Source organism: Nipponia nippon, unplaced genomic scaffold, assembly GCF_047370975.1.
Source record: "Nipponia nippon isolate SJK-2023a ecotype South Korea unplaced genomic scaffold, ASM4737097v1 scaffold_24, whole genome shotgun sequence".
Taxonomy (NCBI): Eukaryota; Metazoa; Chordata; class Aves; order Pelecaniformes; family Threskiornithidae; genus Nipponia; species Nipponia nippon.
Window position 1 is genome coordinate 4,705,739 of NW_028262341.1, and position 17,965 is coordinate 4,723,703.

At 39.4% G+C, this 17,965-nt stretch overlaps 1 protein-coding gene across 1 annotated transcript; it reads right to left on the bottom strand.

The window, feature by feature from the left end:
* Positions 1-767: 767 nt before the first annotated feature.
* On the bottom strand, positions 768-13,512 carry CETN3 (centrin 3). Its single transcript, XM_087761430.1, has 5 exons — positions 13,358-13,512; positions 10,398-10,533; positions 8,505-8,619; positions 5,695-5,886; positions 768-1,221 (listed from the first exon to the last, which is right to left on the bottom strand). The coding sequence occupies exons 1-5, from the start codon at positions 13,372-13,374 to the stop codon at positions 1,178-1,180; spliced, it is 504 nt and encodes a 167-aa protein (XP_087617556.1). The 5' UTR covers positions 13,375-13,512; the 3' UTR covers positions 768-1,177.
* Positions 13,513-17,965: the final 4,453 nt, after the last annotated feature.

Consider the following 17,965-nt stretch of genomic DNA (forward strand, 5'->3'; position numbering starts at 1 on the left):
TGGTATTGATGGCTTAATAGAGCACGACACAGTATTCACAAATAAGAATGTCACAATACACACTTGAAAAATAATAGGAAGAATCTATTAACTTTGATGACCTTAACTTCTGTCTTCAGTAAATTCCAAGCTCTGAGTGTTTGTGCAGGGCAAACCTATTCATGATTCCAGGATTACTGACAGTTAAAAAGCAGCTGCTTTTCTGACAATAAAGATGACCAGAGGATTAACCAAGATTTAGTCACGTTCTTTGAAATATATGGACAGTTAAATTTAAAAAGAAAAAACTACAACTGATATACAGGAAATCTGGAAGAGCAACCCACAAGAACTCTCCTGAAAGACACCTGGCAAACTAGAAATACATCCAGTCTCTTCAACTACTTTAAAAGTTCATTCCCTGTGATGCTTTTCTTCTAACTAGATAGAGCAGAAAGAGCATCTACTCATCATAAACAGTTGTCATTTTCTCCACAGAGCTGTAGATACTGAAGAGAGCACTGCTGGCTGACATCTGGATGATTTAAGCAAATTTTTGATACAGTTTATCATCGTGCATAGTCACCTGCCCTTTGCTATCACACAGGGATAACAGAGAGTTAATAAACTGCATCTTTGAGGATGCAAATGGTTGCTCATTTAATGTTACCATTCATCTAGAACTGCAGAAATGCAAGCCTATAAATGAAAAAAAAAAAATTATTTTCCCTGAAGGATTTTACATTATCGTCCAGTTCAGATTAAACTACAAAAATAAGACTTTCAAGTAGCAATAGTAAAGATTATTTTATTAAAATGGAAGTTTGTCAAACCTTATATATCAAAACTAAGGCCACAGCTAATGCTAACACAAAGTCAACCTCAAAAGGTTCTTATAATATGATACAATTTAGAAGTCTTATACAAAGCTATTTTACAAATGAATACTCAAACATTCTGAAATGCAGCATTACTTACTTGTTCTAAAATGATATATCAATTATTCTAGTGATAATATTTAATGATACTAAGTACTGAACTATCAGTGCACATAACCTGTCTTTATTTTGGTCCTGTGAGGAAAGTAATTTTCTGCATCACTCCAGCTACAGAAATGAATGGAAGTACAAAACATGGTAATGGAAGCTGCCAATGATTCCTCCCTTTTGTGCTGAGTTCATTTCTTTTTCTTCTAATGCTAAATATCTCCAGTCATAATAGCAATGAACTCTTCTTGATTGACTGTAGAAAAAGAGAAAATCGTTAGAAAAACAGCAAACATCCATAAACCATAAAAGAAAATAATGCATATCTGTATTATACTTTTTACTTAAAGGTTTACCAGTTAGTATTTGTTGTGTCTGATCCGTTACTAATCAGGTTTTAGAAGCTTGGATTTTTTGCTTCTAGAACAATAGAGATTTTGCGCTTTTTTTTTTTTAGGTAAAAGGAAAAGTCAGAATGGAAGCTTTATTATGTGGAAAACTTAAGCCAGAATCTAGCTTACATGTAACAAGCTATTATTTCTAATTATGAAAGTAAAAATATTCTAAAAAGTAAAACAAGATAGAAAAAAAATACCAAGAAAAGTATGTAAAAAAATGGCTACGCAAACCTACAATACTTTATTACTATGAGTTTTTAAGATTTATAAAAATGTTAAAAATGGTATATAAATTTTATTAAATAAGTGCCATTCAAGGAACAATACTGCAGCTTCAATTATGATCAAATTCAGTTTTATTCTTAAAATCATGGTTCAGACATTTATGTCCAAATACTATGCTATTCCTCTCTCAAACCTGTAACGCTTGCTAAATACAAAATGAATTTTAAGACCATTTACTAACGATTCCATAAATTAGCTAGAATTAAAATGGACTTTTGACAAGCTTTTCCCCATCTGAACTTCCTTCATTCTTCAGTTATAATTAACAGAAATTTTACACAAATGTACTTGAAGAAATTAAGTCATAATAATAAATTAATTAGCAGTCATTAATTATTTTGCTGCACTTATACCTGAGCTATTGACCTTACTCATATGTTAAAACAGAGCCACTGTAAAAGAGTTAACCAATGAACATGTTCACTCTGCAACTAATTACTGTAGGGGGGAATGATTAGAACAAGTCAGTGGTATGGAAAAGACCAGACACGTATGAAGAATTCTCCCTGACAATTATCTGTCCTAGCAAATGTGCCCAAGCTATTCCTAAACAAAGCACTGCAAAGTAAGAGCTAAATTTAGAGCCAGAAGAAAATTAAACAAATTCAATTATGTTAAAGAATAAAAAAATAAACCTAAATCTGCCCTGTTGCGACACATGTAAAAAATATGAAACAAGTAGATTTAGTCTAGCTTAGGCCCCTATACTCTGAAATATCAGTCTGTCATGTAGCTACATCATGTTCCACTACACGTAAGTACTATGTTGTCTGTATGACTTTAAAAAGCTTTATCAGAGTAACAGCACAACAACAGCACAAATACAAACATCCTCCCCAAGTATTCTCTGGTTTAAAACATCTTTGTTAAACAATGCTGCAAAGTGGAAATACAGTAGTATTATGACAAACAAATTTTGTAACAGTCAAACAAACTGCAAAGTGAAGTTACAGTTCCCAGTAACCCTGTTAATCCCAGTTAATCCTCCTCAGATTTAGGATCTGTTCACAAATTAAGCACAATGAAATCAGAAGCAATCAGTCTCTCCTAGCATCAGACTTCCCTCAATTCCATGACATAAATCATCATAAAAGAACAAACTACTGTCACAGCTAATATGACTAGAATGTTGACTTAAGACTCTGGAGAGTTAAAGGAGCATATTATTTCAGTGGAGTCTTTTTTCTCCTAATTCTGTGCCAAAATCTGAGACCCAAGACTGGATCGTGTTTCCTACAGATTCATCCACACAAGATGACAAAAATTGCATGAACTAACAGCACGGAGTTTCTAAAAATAGTCATACTCCAAAACAGAAGTCATTCCTAAGACCAGGAATACAGAAATAAGACTATTTACATTTTTAAGGCAGACAGAAATATGTCAAAAATACTTTCTTCTACAGAAACTTATGTACAGTGTACCAGTACAGCTCAGTGGTTTTGCTGGAAACACAAGAGTTCAAGTAGCCTGGGTATCCCACAACAGACCTTATTTCACTATGAGCAAAACAATCTCTCAAATGTAAGCAGTGTGTTAAACCACAAGTGGTATTATTCCTGTGTTTGAAGTATCAATTAAAAATGCTACCAACTAATGGTTTCAGATTTTTTTTTTTTTTTGGCAGGAAAATGAGAATTAGATGACAGCACATGACCCAGATGTTTGAAGCTAAATGGAACAATGATTCACAGGATTATTTACTTTTTCAGAATGAATCTTAAAAAGCTAGAAACAGCATCAGTTTTCTTTAAAGAACAGAAAACACACAGAACCTGAAAGATAAACATCACCATACACAAACATTATGCTGTCAATCTTTCATATTTAATCTTGTGCCTGACTGCTCTAACAAAGAGAACCAATGGATGAATGACTAAGAGGAAACTGAGCCACCCACTCTTAGCTGATCAATTTGAATGAAAAAATGTAGCACTGACCCAGAATAATTATCACTCAGTAACCTTCCTGAAAGGAGCTAGTGGTCTATATTCAATTTGTGGTGACCAAATAGCCACATGACAAAAAGCCATCCTTGATCCGTGATTCTGACATCTCAAATGGCAGCTTCAGGAGAGCAACACAGAACAAAACATGCTTGCAGATGACTTCTACTCTCACTCACCTCTACAGCTACACCTTCAAAAAAAAAAAGTAAAATTAATCTTAAAAAAAAAAAGTAAAAAGCTACCAATGTAATGTCCTTACAACTCTTCATTTTAAGAGCAAAACAAGCTCAAAATTTAAGTATCTACCTAGACTAGCAATCAATCTAATGGAGTGAGAAAACAAGCATCATTCCTTGTTTGCTATACAGCTACTGAAAAGGAAGTAAATTAGGTACCCTATTGTCTACCAGAAATCACAGGTGCCATCCTGTGTGTCCCTGCATGCAGATAAGTGCCTGAAAACAGGATTTGCAGCTTTCACTATCCTGACCTACTTCAAATATCCTATAGGAAACACTGAGAAAAAAATAAAATCTATTTCTCAGGATGCAGCTCCAAGAAAATCTGATCAAGCAGAAAGACAGCTCAGCGATCTAAGCAGCAAGAAAAACAACACAAAAACCTAAATGAACAGTTTTCTCCTGGCTTAGCTCCCTTAAACATCTCACCTCTGGGATGAGACACTGCCAATGCAAGAAATGGGTGGTAAGACACAACTGGGAGTGTGCAGGAACAACAGAATTATGCAGTATGGATTTATTAAGGAACCATGGCGTCAGACCATAGGAAGATGTCAGAAAACAATAGCTCCAAAAAGAAAGAAATCACACACTTCTCAACACTTACTTCAGTAATAACAGTGTCAACATTAACACTCTTCTGGCAGTTGAATCACTGATCTTTCACTATGTTTGTCTCACGGCTCTGTATTTACACCACTACAATGAACAAAAGGTTCGCGTTTCCACACCACTGACCATGTTTGAAACGACCTGCTCTTCTTCTTGAAAGAAAAGGGGTTGTTTCAGTACTTCAGTAATTGTATTCCCCAGCATGGAATAACATCTATCTCAAACAGCATAGATGGGAGGAGTGTCTGTCACAAGGCTGACAACAGCACAATTTTTTTTTTCACTAGCAGTGAGAGTTTTGAGTCCAATAGATGCAGTGGCTCACAAGTAGAAATACTATTGTAACTGAAAAAGTTGATGAACTGCTAGTGAAATCTCAGACATGAGTCACCATCCTGAAAGGAAAACTCAGAAGTAGGTTTCGATGACTGTTAAAAACGCAATGTTTATGTACACAGTCTCAAGCGAGTGGTCCCTGAAATTCAGATATTAAGGCTTTTGGTGTAAACATATGGATGTTTTCAAGTTAATGAAAAAAACCTAAGTTGCACTGCTTACGAAGATTTAATAAGTATAATATCAAACTGGATTTGTTAATTCATTCTTTATCTAGCTAATAAATCCCTTTTGCAGTCCACTCTGTACGGACCTTGTCAATTGCCCAGAGCCATCTTTTACACTACATTCTTCAGCACTCAAGTTCAGAAGTACGTTAAAGACCCATCTAAGCTGATCCTGCATAGACTTATTCGGGTAAGGGTACACCCAGCATGACTTATTAGCTTAATATTCCATATGTGACTAACATGCTGAAATCACAACGGTGACACATCACCACTTAAGAAACACTGACTAGGCGATCAAAAGAGTTTCTCTTAGCGCTTTAATCCTTTTACTGATTTATAAGGAAATAAAAATGTAATGTAGGTACATGGAATCTCCCATGTACCAGTTCAATTACTTCCACCTTCACCTACACTTTCACTAATCTTTTAATAGACGTCGGTTGAGTAAGAGTTAGTGGTAAATCAACTTGAGAAATCAACTTGTTTTTAGACTCCAAGATATGTTTCCAGGACTAGTAGCTGTCAAAAACAACAATTTCCATTATTTGTAAGCTCAATTAAGTTTGAGCTGAAAGTTACTTAGAAGGAAACCAAAGAGGACATTTTCACAACAAAGCCACATTTTAAAAGTGAAGAAAATTAAGAACAGACTATATGGGGTTTTGTTTATTAACACATACTTTCTCCATCTCCATCCTTATCAAATTCTTCAATCATAGCCCGTAGTTCTTCATCTGACATATTTTCACCCAATTCTCTAGCAACCCGGCGCAGGTTTCTCAGACTTATTTTACCAGAGTCGTCATCATCAAACAATTTGAATGCCTTGAGTATTTCTTCTTGTGGGTCTCTGTCCAATATCCAGTCTGTCACTGTGAGAAGGATACTGAAGTTAGACTAAAAAATTCTGAAAGGTAAACTCAGAATGACCTCATCTGACTGAGGCAATATGAAGAACATACACTTTTGATTTCACCCGTTCTTTCATTTTTATATATTACAATTCAACATGCATATTTGTTTGGCTGTTATCTGACCTCTCTTTCTCCTCTCTCTTTTCCCAAGCTGAGTTTCTCTTTGGGACATACCTGTTGCAGTGGAAAGCTACATGGCAATTTAGACACAGACATGCTTTCAACATACTTTTCAATAGGAATTAAAAGTATACACATGCGTCCTCTGTTCCAAACTTACCTTTTAGAAAAAAACATCAGTTCTGAGAGATGAAGACATGTGACTGTTTTTATGTTTTGATCAGGATAGAATTTTGACTTGGAGAGAACAATGAAACATTAAGTAATGAAAAACATTCACATGGACCCTCTCTTTTAATACAAAACCACTTGAACAAAAAACCAAAAAAAACCTAAGCCCAGAGGTTATGAAAAGGACACTGCTATGAACTGCAAGATGTTAATTCTGAAAGGATTCGTCAATCTTTATTATTCCTTTCATCACAATCATTTGTCAGTTTCTGTAACAGAAAAGACAAACTTGCCACATAAAATATTACTCTAGTAATTATTTCAGACATTTCTGGAACCAACCGTAAATACCTTCACATCTTTGTACCTGCTAGTCTTGTATCACAGGGCTTGTTATTTATGGCTTTCATCAAGCCATTAAAAACACATCAACCCTGTTTGTGCATAGAGAACCACTTAGCATCTGCTATTGTCTGCAGATGGAATGCCTGCTCTGGCTTAGCGAACTTGACAGGAAAAAATTAGATTCAAGCTCATATAAGCTCACTACAACAATGAAGGTTATATGCCTACATAAATCCCTCAGATTTATACTAAATTTAAATATTTAAAACAACTACATGGCATGTCAGTATTACATAATTTGAAAAATTCCACCTTTCATGGCAAAAAGACAATTGCAATGTCAGCTGAAGAACAATAAACTAGGTCTCTAAATAATATAGGTAACATGATTGTACAGAACAAGACAAAATGTAATTGTAGCTTTATACATTTCAGATGGACCATTCCTACATTTAAAAACCATAAATAACATCAAATTATGAAAACTGATGGCTTAAGAATTGCTTAGCTATATTCAGCAGCTATTCACAATTAAAGCTTCTATAATTTATTTCCTCTAACTCCCTGGTCTTTCTGCTAGAAGTGGTACCATATTTAATTCTGTGTCAAGGTCATATTACGTCATAGCAGCACTCGTATCCAATTCAAGTTTTGGGACAAGTTCGATCGCCTTCCAAATATATACTGTGCTTTCTACAAGAATTCTCCTAGCTTCTCATAGCACTTATTGACTGCCTGTATTGATAGCCAGGACAGAACCAGGAAACAATGAACAATGACAGGACTGAACATCAGGAATTAAAAGAGGATTATACAGTAATTACAATACATTCAATTATATACTATTATAGCATAATGATGTAATTGTAATATTAGTATTACTATTAAATCAATACTCCCACTTTTCTTTTTTTTAAATTAAATCAGGACTGATCATGTATATTTCCCCACAGACTTTATTTTTGGTTCTTTTCTGACTCCTATTTGCTCTAATCTGGAATACAACTACAAAAATATTATCCGTTATTAACAACACATTTTGTCCAATCCTAACCTGTTAAATCATTAAAATTTGCCACTTTTCAATGAATAACTGTTTTGCCACATGAAGTAGATTGTTATTCATAGCCAAGAGCGAATACACATGTACTACACTGGGTCTTTTGCAGAAAATTCACAGATATCTAATACCTTGAACACATGGACTGGAATCATGAAATAGAGATATAAAGCCATACATGGAGAAATCCCACACTGCTAATTTTTTTTGTAAACACAAATTGTATGCAGAAGTATAAATTATGTGTAACAACTAGAAAATCTTCAAAGAAACTTAAACTCTGATCTTTAAGATTCTGCAGATCACTACACACTCAAAGTATGTCAAACTGCGCAATACACAATCTTCAGATGAAAGAAACAACCTAATGAAATTCCACTGGTTTTATCAACAGCTGAAAATTCTTGAAGCACAATATTTAACATCTGCTTCAATTTCTCTTATCTTTGTTATATATGAAGTCTGTATTCAGTTTACAGTTTGTCTGTGTATACACTCCTTCCCATGAAATTCAATGCCAAATACTTTTTCCACAGCAGGAGGGAGAATCTTACAAAATCCATGAGCAACACAAGAATATCCACATTTTAAGTTAGCACTTATTCCTTTGTGTAAGTTTGAAAAAGATTAGGACTGTGTATATTCTATTTCCTTTTATGCTGTGGCTATCATTTACCTCTACATATCAAACTGAGTACTCAGAATACAAAGACTTATCTTCCTCCACTATTAACTTTTATTAAGAAAAATATGAAATGAAATCTCCCACTTCTATTTCATAATAGTACTAGATAACTGAAAAAGTACACAAGTACTGCTTCCAAATTGTAGTCACTACTATAGGCTAAATTTCTCTAAAGGTACACAATCAAACACATACCAACTTCATTAAAATCTTCAAAGGTGATCTTGCCTGTCGCTTCTCGATCATAATCTTTAAGTATTTTCAGTACATCAGCTTTTTTCACATCAAAACCCAAGGCTCTCATTGCCACCTTTTGGAATAAAAATGGAAGTGCAACCACATATGAAGATTAAAATACGGATTTAACAAGTATCTTTTTATTTTCAGTAATTACCTTCTTGCCCAAGAGAGAAGGTGCGTATCAGTGGTTTAGCAACAATAACAAATAAAAGTAATAAAAGTAGAAAACCTTTGGATATAAAAATCACCTAAAACTACTATTAGCAAATGGAACATCAAGTTACAGTGAAAAAAACAGCCTTTGCATTTTTAGGGATCTTACAGATTGGACCAAATGCTTCTTAGGACAAGTAGATTTTATTTTCTTCACTTCCAAAACCATTTCAAGCACTGATCGTTTTTCAAAGATAAAATTGAAAATCATTCTTCAAATTATTCTTCTTCACTATTCATACTAAGTGTGTCTATGTTCACAGGTTTACAAGTCCTCTTAGAAGTGACTTTAGTGCTTTTCCAGTGAAAAACATAAACCAACTTATTTTTTATTTTTCGACTAGGTTAGGAGTACACGCTTAGTTTCCCATTTCAACCGAGATAGTTTCTCAGCACATACTACCTTGACACCCTCCAAACTGATGAACATACACTAAACCAGAAGTGGAAAGCCACAATCCTATTGGATGTAGGCATTCAAAAATCTATGATATATACTGATTTTGTAGAGAAGGAGATAGTTCTTTTCTTTATGTATTTCTGTTCTTCCATAGTATTATCTTCAGGACCACGATATTTAATTAGACAGCTAAGGAACAGCTTTGTGAGTAATCATAACAGTTGGGAATTCAAAGTATACCATAACTGGAAAAAGAGTATTAACAGTCCCAGAACAGTCCCCAATACTATCCCACTCACTGTGGCTTCCAGCAAAGATAAAATACCTGAACTCTGTAATAAAGAGAACAGAATTGCTATACCTAAGACATTCCTGTAACAGCAATAAAAATAAGACTTCCCCCACCACCACCCTGCTGTGGGTTACTTGGTAGGGCCAGAAAGTGGAGCCAGCAGGCAGGATTAGGTACTCTTTCCCAATAGAATCTCACCCAATATGTGACAGAAACACTGGCCTCTCCAAAGCCACTTTTTGTTCCTGATGCAGTATAATTAGAATAAAAATTAATGAAAGATTTAAAGAGACTTTAGTAAACTTCATGTACTACATCTAGAGACTTCCAGCCAGGAGGACTCACTAGGAAGGACTGACATCCTAACCTCCATTTGCCGACAGCTATCAACAGGAGAAGCCTTCACTGGGAAGGGAAACTACTGAGCTTCTCACATGCAGAGCATATAGCATACCTCATTCTTACAATCCATAGGCTCGCTGTTGAAAAATGCAAGTGGGTAAGCTCTAGCTTGTAGTCAACAGTTTTATAAATTTGATTTACATCCTTTACCCAAGCATCTGAAACCTGTGGATTTTCACAACACCAAGCTTTAGATTATGTAGTGCCTTTAAAAAGAACAAAACAGCTTTTAAAGAGCTTTTCCCACTTAGTCATCTGTCCAAGCTAAACCCTGGGGAGCATTCAGACCAGTGTTATGCAGGATGCTACAGCAATTCCGTTACAGTGTCAAGTATATAGTGTGGGAAGAAAAGCTCATTCTGACACCAATGCAGTACTTCCCCCCCCCCCCCCCCCCCCCAAATACCCTCACTCCTTTAGCCCAGCAAGAGATCCTGAACATGGATCATTTTTTAAAGATACAGCCAACAGCTTAAAAACTCAGTAAGAAACACATATATACTAGCTGCCACAAAATCGCTTAAATGAAAAAAACTTTTACCTTTAATTCATGATAATTTATTGCTTTATCTTTGTCTGTATCAAACAACTCAAAGGCATCTTTAATTTCTTGCTTCTGTTCCTCAGTCAGTTCTCTTCTTTTCTTCTTTTTATTTTTGTCTACTGTAAGCTCATTCCTATATAAGACAAAAGAAATTAAGTACAATTGATTTCTACTGGGAAGATAACACTGTAGATAACATTTTCCACCAATAAGAAACTCGCCATAACTGCACAGATCACTACCTTCCCAAGAGACTGAATATCTTTTCCCAGTTTAAAATAACACTTGAAATAGACAATTCCTTTGTGAAAGCTGAATGATACCTCCACTCCCCGACAAAAAATAAAATCAGCACAGCTGTTTTGGCTAATAAACAACAACAACAACAAAGAGGGTAGAAAACCTACCAAAAAAAAAAAGAATACTTGAGGTTACAAACTAGATTAGCAGTTGAAATGATACAACTCGCGAGAACACTTTATTTCTGAATTGTAGCTTAGAAGAAAGAATTATGAGAGACAGACAGGTTGCTGGAGGCTTAACTAGGCCAGACAACTGGGTTGTCTGGCTACTTAAGTGAGTGTTAAGTGCCACAAATCGCCTCTGTTGCCAGTAACAGTTCTTAGATAACTGGCATTTATGGATTTTTCTTAAATCCTTTAAATCACACATACACACTGTTCTAAAGATTTTTTGCTCTTTTTGGTATATACAAAAAGAGACAAGCCCCCCAAATCAGCAAATCTTGCTCAAAGACAGCCCTCTTTTCCTTGGCTAGTCTAGAAATAAGATTAAATTTTCAGATAACAGACAGAAAACACATGATTCATATACTGGGAACAACAGTTGAAAAAACTGAAAAGGATGGCACTGATTAAAGATACTTTGGACCAAGCTAGTAAAGTGCAAATTTTGCTGTAACTGTGCTTTGTTCACATGAACGAGATTGACTGCTGTATCCAGAGAAATTAGTTGGAAGATGTTCATTTCAGAGCAAGAGCTCTTAAAAAAAGAAAAAAATAGTACATTTGAGATAACAGGTGACATCAAGTAAGGCTGTTACAGTACTCAGGGTACACTCTTGGAAGCAGTGGGCATGCATGAAGCTCAGCAGCATGCTGTGAGGAGCATGGCTAACTGCAGTGGTAAATCCCCTCCATTCTGTTATGAAGGCAAATCAGATATACTGTGTCCAGTTGTGGACACCTCAGTATGAGAAGAGATGCAGAGAAAATGGCTAAGGTCTAAGGCAGACTACTGTGCCTGATGCCTGCAGCACATGGTGCCTGAGAAGCTGAGGGAGCTGGGTTTGTTTAGACCAGGGTGAGTAGGGCAGAGGGACTAGGTGGGGCACAGCTAAGGAGATGGGATCTAAGTGCTGCTCTTCGCTATCTAGAGGGTTATTACACAGAAGACAGAGACAGGTTCCCCACAGAGGAGCACAGAGAAAGGACAAGAGACAACAACTACAAAATGCAAGAGGAGAAACTACAGCAGGATCTAAGGAGAAACATTTTCCCAGTATTTGAGTATTTATGTGCTGGAACAGTTGTGCTGGAAGACAGAGGAGTCTCAGAAATTTTTGGAAGCCAACTACAAAAGGTGCTCAGCAACCTCCTTCACTTTTGAGTTGGACCTGCTCCAAGCTGAAAGCTGGACTAGATGGCTTCCACAAATTATTGTGTAATTTAGGTTATGCTCTCAGGAAAAGGCTTTTTACACTCATTTGTTTATTTGCATCAGAGACAAAATGCGTGCTGTGTCACCTACTGCAAAATGCATAAAAATTACTGATGAGTGAACAGAAAACTGCTTTTCAAGGATATTTATTTTCCAAATCTCCTGAAATGAACAGCTTTTTCTTCTCCTTTGTTAAGGATTTGCTAATTTTAATCAAAACCAAAGATTAAACACACAGCTGGGATTTAGCTTTCAACAACCACTGAAGCTACACCAGTAAAAATTCCAAATATAGACAAGCACAAGCTGCACAAGCTGGACCTGCCTCAGACCACAATATCCTCAAAGGGTGAGGAAATCCTTAGCAGACTAATTGAGACAGCATGATTTCACACAGGCTTTGGATTACTATAGCTTTTGGAAGGACTAAAATATCTCTGAGCTGGCTACATAATTAGGATTGGGAGAGTAGCTGAGATCCAGAGAGCTCACATTTTGTGAGCCGTGATGATGAAAACCATATAGAAGTCTGAAAGCAGATTACTGTGGAACTCGTCTGGAAGAAGGATCTAGCTACTCACGTGTTTATTTAATGCTTGGCATAAAAAAATTCTTTTAAAAGATGAAGTGGTACTTAAATGCAAGTAGTTCAGTGCCGCTTCTGCTACAACCACTTTTACTATGCGAAGCATGAAGTTCTCAAAACTTTAAAATTAAGGATCACATATGCCATATATGCATATTAAGTACGCTCGAAGACAAGGATTTGTCAGGTATAGAATTTATAAGCCAGGCCCCTTTATAAAACAGTTACTGAATTTCAATTAAAAAAAAAAAAAAAACCAAAAACAAAACAAAAAACCCCCAACAGTCGAACTTAAGGCCTATTAAAAGGCTTTCTGAGGGTGCATTACTTTAGACAATCCAGAAGCGAACCTCTCAGGGCAGGCCCCGACGGGCCCTACCCTCCCCCGGCGAACAGACGGCTGTCGGGCCTGACCCGCCCCGGCCACCCACGACCCGCCCCGAAGCGATCAGACATAAGCGGCTAACCTCCACCGGCACGCCGCAGGGCAGCTCCCAGGCCCCGCCGCAGCCCCTCCCCTCACCCCGCTTTCCGCCAAGATCTCCCCCGGGCGATACCGCGGCCCCCTGAGGGGAAAGCCAGGCTCTGAGGGCCCCGGAGGGCGACACCCACTCCCCGGCAAAGCCGCCCCCCACCCGCACTCCGGGGCCCTAAGAGGGGCGAGGGGGGGAACCGCCCGGCTCATACCGACCTCAAGGCCAAGCTCATGCTGCTGGCGCCCCCGAGCCAGGCCGCGGCGGGCCGGGCCGCACCGGACCAGGCCACCTGCCCCTCCGCACAGGCCCGCCGCGCTCCCTTCCCCTTGGAAACGCGGCACGACGCCGGCGCCCGCCAACCCGCGCCCTCTTCGTCACGCTACCGCCGCTTGATTGGGCGCTGGCGGAAATCTTCCCGCCTCCGAGCGCTTAGCGCTCGCTTATTGGCTGAGCGGCTGCCACTCAAACGGGACGGGTTTTCGGTGTGGCATGCCGTTGCCCGGAAACGCTGCGCAGGCGCGGGCAGAGGTGAGGGGCGGTGGCTGAGGCGGGCGGGGCATGGCGGGGCTTGCTTCGGGTGCGTTCACTCCCTAGCATGGCTGGCCGGCTCCCGGGTCGCCTCGGAGGGCGTGTGCCGCCTCTGCGTGCCCCTCCCTAGCCTGCGTGTGCTAGGGTTGTGGCAGGAGAGCTCCCCGCGTCCCCGAGCCCTGCCCACTCTCTCCGCCGCTGTGCGGGACGGTGCCATCTTGAGCGTGAGAGTGGACGGCGGATGGTGGAGGAGCTGTGTGAGGCGGTGCTCCCGCCGACCGGAGTCAGGGAGCGGGCGCTGCGTGCGCGGCGGCAGCTGTCGGCACGGCTGGCTGTTGGGAGTGCCTTGGGGAAGGAGCTTCCTGTCTGTCAACTGAGAATTGATAGTCCATACGGACCTTCAGGATGAGGTCTGGGAGCTCTGCATCAGCGCTCCGAAATGTAAGGGGAGATGTGATTCATAAGCATGTTCTTTCAATATGTATATACACACAGACATAGTATTCAGAGTATATGGGAACTTTTTTTATCAAGCCTTTGTGATGGTGTACACTTTGCCTTCCTAAAAATTTTGGAGGGAAGCAATCTATTACGTGAAGACTGAAAACCTTAATATATAGTTCTAGTTCTCATTGCCATTAATACTTTTGTGCTTTGCAAACCAGTGAATTACAACATTCCATGTTCTGTGGGTTGGGGAGATACTTATCTTGCTGGTAAGAAAACAACGACTTGGAAAGTGCTGCCTTGGCACTCTGGTCTGTGACAGGATAGGTGTTCTTTGTGCCTTGCCATTTGGGATGCCCTAAGCAGACAGGGCTGTTGTATAACTAGTGCTGAAACAGCATAGTCCAGTGTTACTAGCTGGACCATACGGATGTTATAATTTTTCCTAATACTGTGCTAAGCAGTCTGGCTAAATTCACTGAAAAGACTCAGGCAGTGAAAAATGCCTTCAGGCATTTAAGTCCTGCTCCCTTCAGGACTGACAGCACGTCTTGAAGGTGTTTTACATCTGCAGACACCTAGTTTTCCAGTAATAAACCTGGACCCTGAGTTGACCCTGAGTACGCAGTGTTGGATCTGAAGAGCTGGAATCAGTAGGCGTGCTCAAGACACGTTTTTCCTGAACAAAGTAAGCAGAAATGAGGCTTGTTTGGCTGTCTGTTCGTATTATCTCTGGTCCACAGATCACGAAGGCAGAGACACTGTAAGAAGTTTGTAATGGACCTTTGTTAACAGATGGTAGCTTTGTAACTAAAAGCATAAATTACTGGCAGGTTTGACCTCAACCTGTTCTGTAGTGAGATTTTTGATTAGAGGTTTTTCATTTCAGTCCTTATCCATCCTGTTTGGATATGTCTGCAATTCGATGAATTCATCTGAGCAATTGTATGTTTGCTTTCAAATCTGTTTTTTTCCCCAGTTTGAAGCAAGGAATTTAGTATAGGTCTTGAATCCGGATCTCAGAACTCTGTGCCAGTAGCTCTGCAGTCAGTCCATGCTGCCTTCTCCATCGAGGCAGTAGGTACTGTATAGTAAACAAACAAGCAAATATACCCACAAATTAATGGTTTTGTGCTTCATACAACATATTTACGTGGCCAGAGAGAAAAGGAGAGCATCAAGTGAGTGGTGAGAACGCTCACCTGGAGTGTGGAAGAGGTAGGGTCAGGGTCCCGAGTGTACCACCAGGCCCAAATTGCCCTGTTTCACCTGAAACCCCCACCTGCACTCCCTCTGCATGTTGGTCCTGGAGCTCAGCCCACAGGCCCTTGATCCTTGCCTGAGCTGCGTTGGCAACAGAGCTGCTCATGTGCTGTATGCTGCTGTTGCTGGCTTATTGACTTTGTGGCTTGGCCTTGGACTTGAGTCATCACCTTGCAGTTGTCTGGCAATCACTGGGCTGCTGACAGATCCAGTTGCCATCACCATCCCAGCAGTCCGTGGGGAGGTTGCTCTCCCTGCCTGTGTTGCAGTTGCTCTCGGCTTTCAGGTTGTCCTCCCTCATGGATCACCCCTGTCCTTGCTACTCCCTGGCATGTAGACTCAAATACCTGATACTGAATGACCCTCTGGGTATACTTTTGGGAACTGGAGATCCATGTTCAGGTCTCTATTTCTAAACTTAGCAGATGAGCCAGAAAATTGCGTTTTTACCTCCAAGGCGAAGGAGCTTGCCATGACTTTAATGAGAAGAGATGCATGGCTGACTAAGGACTTTTCTCTAGCCTGTAGTTACCTAACACACAGAGAAGCTCTTCTCTTGTGTGTTTCCTACTGTCTGCAGGTAGTAGAGGTAGGTCTCCTCACTCTTCTGCTGGTGCACCATGGTGTTTCCAGAAGGGAGAACACAGCCAGGTCTGCTGTAACCACTTCCTGTGCCTAACCTGGTTAGGTGACCAGTGAAGGTACGCTTGAAAAAAGAAGGGCAATTAGGAGCTACAAAATCCACAGGAATAAATACACCCATGTGCGCTCTGCCTCTAAATTTGATTATTCCCAGCCAGTCTCATTTGCAAGTGTAGGAAGGGAGAGTGTCTTACCATTTACAATGCTCGGTGTTTGTAGTGATGTTGTTATTCTTTGCACTAAACTGTAAGATCTTTGGGGCGGAAGATCTCCAAGCAGACAGATTCCTAGTGCAACTGGTGCTGTTCTTAATGGGATGCTATGGCAAAAGCTCTGCTCCAGAAACCAAAATGCCACTGTTTGTAAAGTTAGTAAAGCTGGCAGCAGTGCTTGTATTGCAGATGAAATGGAAATGCCAGGACTTCAAAACTGAAAAGACAGGCTCAAATTATAATAGCTAAAAAGAAATACTTGATTTTGGGTATGGTAGTTGTGACTTGCAAACCCTTTGTCCTGGTTTCAGCTGGGATAGAGTTCATTTTCTTCCTAGTAGCTGGTATAGTGCTGTGTTTTGGATTTAGCATGAGAATAATGTGATAACACACCGATGTTTTAGTTGTTGGTAAGTAGTGCTTACACTGGTCAAGGACTTTTCCAGCTTCCAGTGCTCTGCCAGGTGCACAAGAAGCTGGGAGGGCGCACAGCCAAGACAGCTGACCCAGACTGGCCAAAGGGCTATTCCATACCATATGATATCATGATCAGTATATGAACTGGGGGGAGTTGGCCAGGGGGCAGCGATCGTGGCTTGGGCACTGGCTGAGTGTCAGTCAGTGGGCAGTGAGTGGTTGCATCACTTGTTTTTCCTGGGTTTTGTTTCTCTCTCTCTCTCCCTTTCTCTCTCTCTTTCTCTCGTTGTTTTCCTTTTCATTACATTATTATTATTATTTATTATTATTTATTATTTATTATTTATTATTTATTATTTATTATTTGTTATATTATTCTAATTATTTTATTTATTATTAAACTGTTCTTATCTCAACCCACAAGTTTTCTTACTTTTGCTCTTTGGATTCTCTCCCCCATCCCACCAGGGGGAAAGGGTGAGCAAGTGGTTGTGTGGTGCTTGGTTGCTGACTGGAGCTAAACCACCACAGTCCTTTTTGGCACCCAACGTGAGGCACGAAGTGTTTGAGGTAATAACAGATTAACCAGAGCTTGTTAAGGAATTATATCTGTTAACAGTTGCAGGTCACAATATTGATTCATCTGTTCTCGATATTAGTTTATCTGATCTGGACGATACTTTTTTTTTTTTCTTAACATGCTGTGCATGTTAAAGATTGGTGTTGGTCTTTGCAGTTTTCTGTCGTCTACAGTGATTAGTGATGTTTTGCCTGGGAGATCTGTTATTAAAACACTGGCCTTGAGCTTTATCTGGTATTTAAGCTTTGTACTGAAGCCATTACTGTACTTTGGGTACCACCTTGTGGAGACAACTGGCAATCGTTCTTCTTCCTCTCAGAGTTTTTTTATGTATGAAATACAGAATGGCACCTTTGCTACCTTCTATGATGTTTCCTTCTTCATTACAATAACTTTTCAGTATCTTGAACATCCTTGGATAGTTAAGATACTTCTATTGGTATTTCTTGGGCATATTGTTTTGGTTTTGTCTAAGGTTAATAAGCAATTTAAGAATGTCATCCGGAGATCTGCCCTAAGGCTGGATAGTTATGAGTGGCAGGGTGTGAGGGATAGTATGGGCAAGTACCTAGGAGAGTGGGCACCTCCAGTGTTTTGGAACTTCACCCCTGAACAAGTACAGAATCCTGAAAAATTAGTAGAATATTTGGAAAAAGTATGCTGTCACCCTAGCAATTCTAGGGAGACACAAATCACCGCGATGTGCTGGGGCCTGGCCCATGCCTACCGAGCCC

What these genes read in the sequence shown, in the direction of transcription:
- CETN3 (XM_087761430.1), bottom strand. An exon ending in TGAAGATTTTAATGAAGTTG is followed by an intron (nt 5,887 to 8,504) that starts GTATGTGTTTGA and finishes TCCTTCTCACAG; the next exon opens with TGACAGACTGGATATTGGAC. An exon ending in TAAGGATGGAGATGGAGAAA is followed by an intron (nt 1,222 to 5,694) that starts GTATGTGTTAAT and finishes CTTTTTCTACAG; the next exon opens with TCAATCAAGAAGAGTTCATT.